The following is a 3,414-nucleotide window of genomic DNA, read 5'->3' as shown; positions in this document are numbered from 1 at the left end:
GCTATTTCTCTTAATATAAGTGAAAGAGTTACTTCAATTTTTAACTGCATTTATTTAGACAGTGACTATGGAAGTGGTGTTAAGTGAAATTTAACTGAAAAAAAAATGAATAAAAAGACAGCATCAAAAATAAATGTGCTGAGTATATGGGGGATGTTCATTTTATCCTACACGCAAATGCATTTGTAACGCCTATAAGTTATTGACATTGCCGCCATTATTAGCTGTCTGGCAGAACACGTTCCGCCCAATAGCGGAAACAATTAGCGAAATAACATTAAATTTTTTTTTCAGTCAAGGATAAGATCCAGACGCACAAGAAGTGAGTTGAAAGTTTCGGAAAGAGTAAAAATTCATGGCGGACATTTGTAGTAAATGTGAAAATTTACGTATTGTCAATAAAAATCCATACAGTTAAATAATGATGAGACAACCACTAGCTACTGTGTCATAGCAAATGCTTACTGTTTGAAAATGCGTTGAGTGAAAACCGTTGTGCGCACGCAAAGGAAACCGGAAATGAGAGGGCGGTGCAAAAATCTGTTTGTTGGTTTGACAAGACAACAAGTTGTGGAAGTTTACACTTTCAGAACAAAAGCAAAATTTTGGCGAGTAAAAATAAAAAAATAAAATATATGTAGATACAAATCATTAGTTCATTATTTACATTTTACATTCAAAACTAAAATATATATTTAAGTATTTACGTTAAGCAAATAATTATTTTGTAAACATTTTCATTTTGTGCAGAATTGTTATGCGACGGATTTTACATGTACATTGAGAAATACATACTTTTGTATATTTCTTTCGCCAAAACACTTGACAGCTTTAACCAAATAGTGTAACTGTAATCAACTCATGTGTTGAGAGGAACATATTTGGTTAACGTAACGAAACTCTCTTCTTTAAAAAATAACATGTACCTTTTATTTTTAGATATCTATGGTTAGAAAGGTATTAAAATCATGCTTTTGCAAAAACGTAAACAGTAAAAATGTTTTTTTCGCGAAAATTTTTTAGTTTTATGACCGAAAAAAAAAAAATTCATTCTATTTTAGACTAGCAGGCCCAGCGAACTTCATCTCGCCCAAAATTAATTATTTTTGTTGAAAAATTTTGGTCCAACATTTTTGCTTACAATTCAAATTCACGATTTCCAGTGACACATTTATCGGCTAAGATTATGGTTTTGTGGTCGACGGAAGGCATATTTCCATGGCCGTCTTAAATAAGCTAGCGAAAGTGTTATGACCGCGAAAAAGTACTTAAAATTCTCCAATGATCTGGCATTTTGTAGCACGCGTAATCGCACAACGAAATAAATTTGAAGAACTTTGTCCTGTTCCCTACCAGGCGCCAACAATGATCCTGTTCGTTGATGAATCTCCCTTTGAAACTGTATTGTATAGTTGATGGCAGTTTCAGCAGAAATCTAATATACATACTTACATAGCATTATTTCAGATGAAATATCTTAAATATCATATCAGTTTTAACTGCGTATCTCAATTTTTTAGACAAGCTTACAGTTTTGCTTTAATTACCAACTAGTACAAATTACAGTTTTGCCGAAATTTCAGATTTCAAAGAATGAATTAAAATATCCTTTTTGCTTCATTTAGAAGTAAATTTTTAAGTGAAAAGCTTTTTTCCTCTTTTGAATAAAAAAGGTTGGTAACCTTTCCAAAATCTCTCCGTTTTTTAAGGTTGCAGTTTTTTAGTAGAAAAGTTATTTTTTTAGTAATTCAGTGTTTTGAAAATAAAATCTGGCAGCGCTGGTAATGATTAGACTCCAGCGCCACCTGGGAACTCTTTTTTGCATTAATATTTCCCTTACCGTTCGGTTGGTTTGGGAGTTGGCACGCCCACGGTTGCCACTTTCCTGTACCTGTTTATGTTTTTTCTATAGATTTACTTATTCAAATATTTTACAAATACACACTGGTGATGTAGTTAATAAACCAATTTTTCGTGTGTTTTGTGAACTATTATATAATGCTGGAACTTACCTTCCCAAAGAAAAATTCTCTTTCAAAACGGACAAACAGATTTTTATACCCGAGCTCACTTGTGTAAAAGGGTATTATAACTATGTTCACATAACGGTTGCTTGTAACAGCCAAAACTAATCGAGATAGATATAGACAAAATGTATACTTAAATGATGAGTATGAATAAGAAATCGATTAATAGGTGACCGTCCGTCTGTGCACACGATAACACGAGTAGAAATTAAGATATTGAATGGTATTGAAAATGGAAAAAATCGGACAATAACCACGCCTACCTCCCATATAACGGTAGTCTTCAGAACTACGAAAACTGCGATATTTTAGTAACTACTGAAGCTAATTCACTCAAAGTATATGTTTACAATCATTTTTTAGATAAAAAAGGATGTTATAATTTTTTGGGAAATGAGCGTAGCCACGCCCACTAATGATTACATGTGTATATCTCGGTAACCGCTGCACCAATTTCGCCCAAGCTTGGCACAGTTGTTGGCCTTGGTATAAAATATCAAATGGCTGAAAACTTTTAAAATCGGACAATAACCACGCCCACATCCCATATAATGGTAATTTAGAGAAATGTGAAATCTTCGATAAATCAGTAAATACTGAAGCTAATTTATTCAAAATTGATGTTTGCAATAATTCTTTAGCAAAAAATATGTTTATGATAAAATTTTGGAAAATAGGCGTGGTACCGCCCACTTATGACCACATATCTTTATCTCGGTGACAACTATCTTACCTGCCGTATAAAAGAAAAACGTTGAAAATGATTGAAATCGAACTAAAATTATGCTCACTTATATATTTAATGAAGAACTATGGAAGATATGATATATATCAAAGGAGATATCGTTTGGTGAAAGAAAAATACCTTTTAGAAACAAGTAGTACTAGCGAACCCGGCGAACTTCGTCTCACCCAAAATAAATTTTTTATTGAAACATTTTGGTACAACATTTTCACGAACTATTCACTTAACGATTACCAGTGGCACATTTATCTGCTCTAACTATGGGTTTTTAGTTGTCAGATGAATATCTTCCATTGCAATTTTAAATAACCTAACCAAAGCGTTATGTCCGTGACCAAGTACTTGCAATTTTTCAATGATCTGGTGCTTAATCGCACAACACTGATCGATTTCGATATTAGGTACATACTTGTTCCTAGAGAGGTCATCCTGCATAAACTTGGGCGCTTTTCTGAGGTTTCTGATTTGCATTGCTAATCGCCAATATTTGTAAATTGCGGTTGCGTGAGGCAATGTTCCATAATTTAGTCAGCGAATGGTTTACGAACACTGAAAGAACAATGTCGAAAAATTCAAATTATCTACGAAGCAATCGAACCATATTCGCAAAAGAAATGTACGCGCCAGATATTCTCATTCAGC

The 3,414-nt window shown here is 33.3% G+C and overlaps 1 protein-coding gene across 1 annotated transcript in view; it reads left to right on the top strand.

Moving 5' to 3' along the window:
• LOC118738201 (caspase-1-like) overlaps window positions 1-1,325 on the top strand; it is a 4,329-nt gene extending 3,004 nt beyond the window's left edge. The window contains exon 3 of the mRNA XM_036469125.1: window positions 1,301-1,325. Coding sequence (XP_036325018.1) covers window positions 1,301-1,325 — 25 coding nt within the window. The remainder of the gene's footprint in view (window positions 1-1,300) is intronic.
• The last annotated feature ends 2,089 nt before the right edge of the window (window positions 1,326-3,414 follow it).

Source organism: Rhagoletis pomonella, unplaced genomic scaffold, assembly GCF_013731165.1.
Source record: "Rhagoletis pomonella isolate Grant_MI unplaced genomic scaffold, Rhpom_1.0 Rhpom_scaffold_00004, whole genome shotgun sequence".
In the NCBI taxonomy this organism is placed as follows: Eukaryota; Metazoa; Arthropoda; class Insecta; order Diptera; family Tephritidae; genus Rhagoletis; species Rhagoletis pomonella.
Note: the sequence above shows the minus strand (reverse complement) of the source record. Positions and strands in the feature narration are given on the sequence as shown.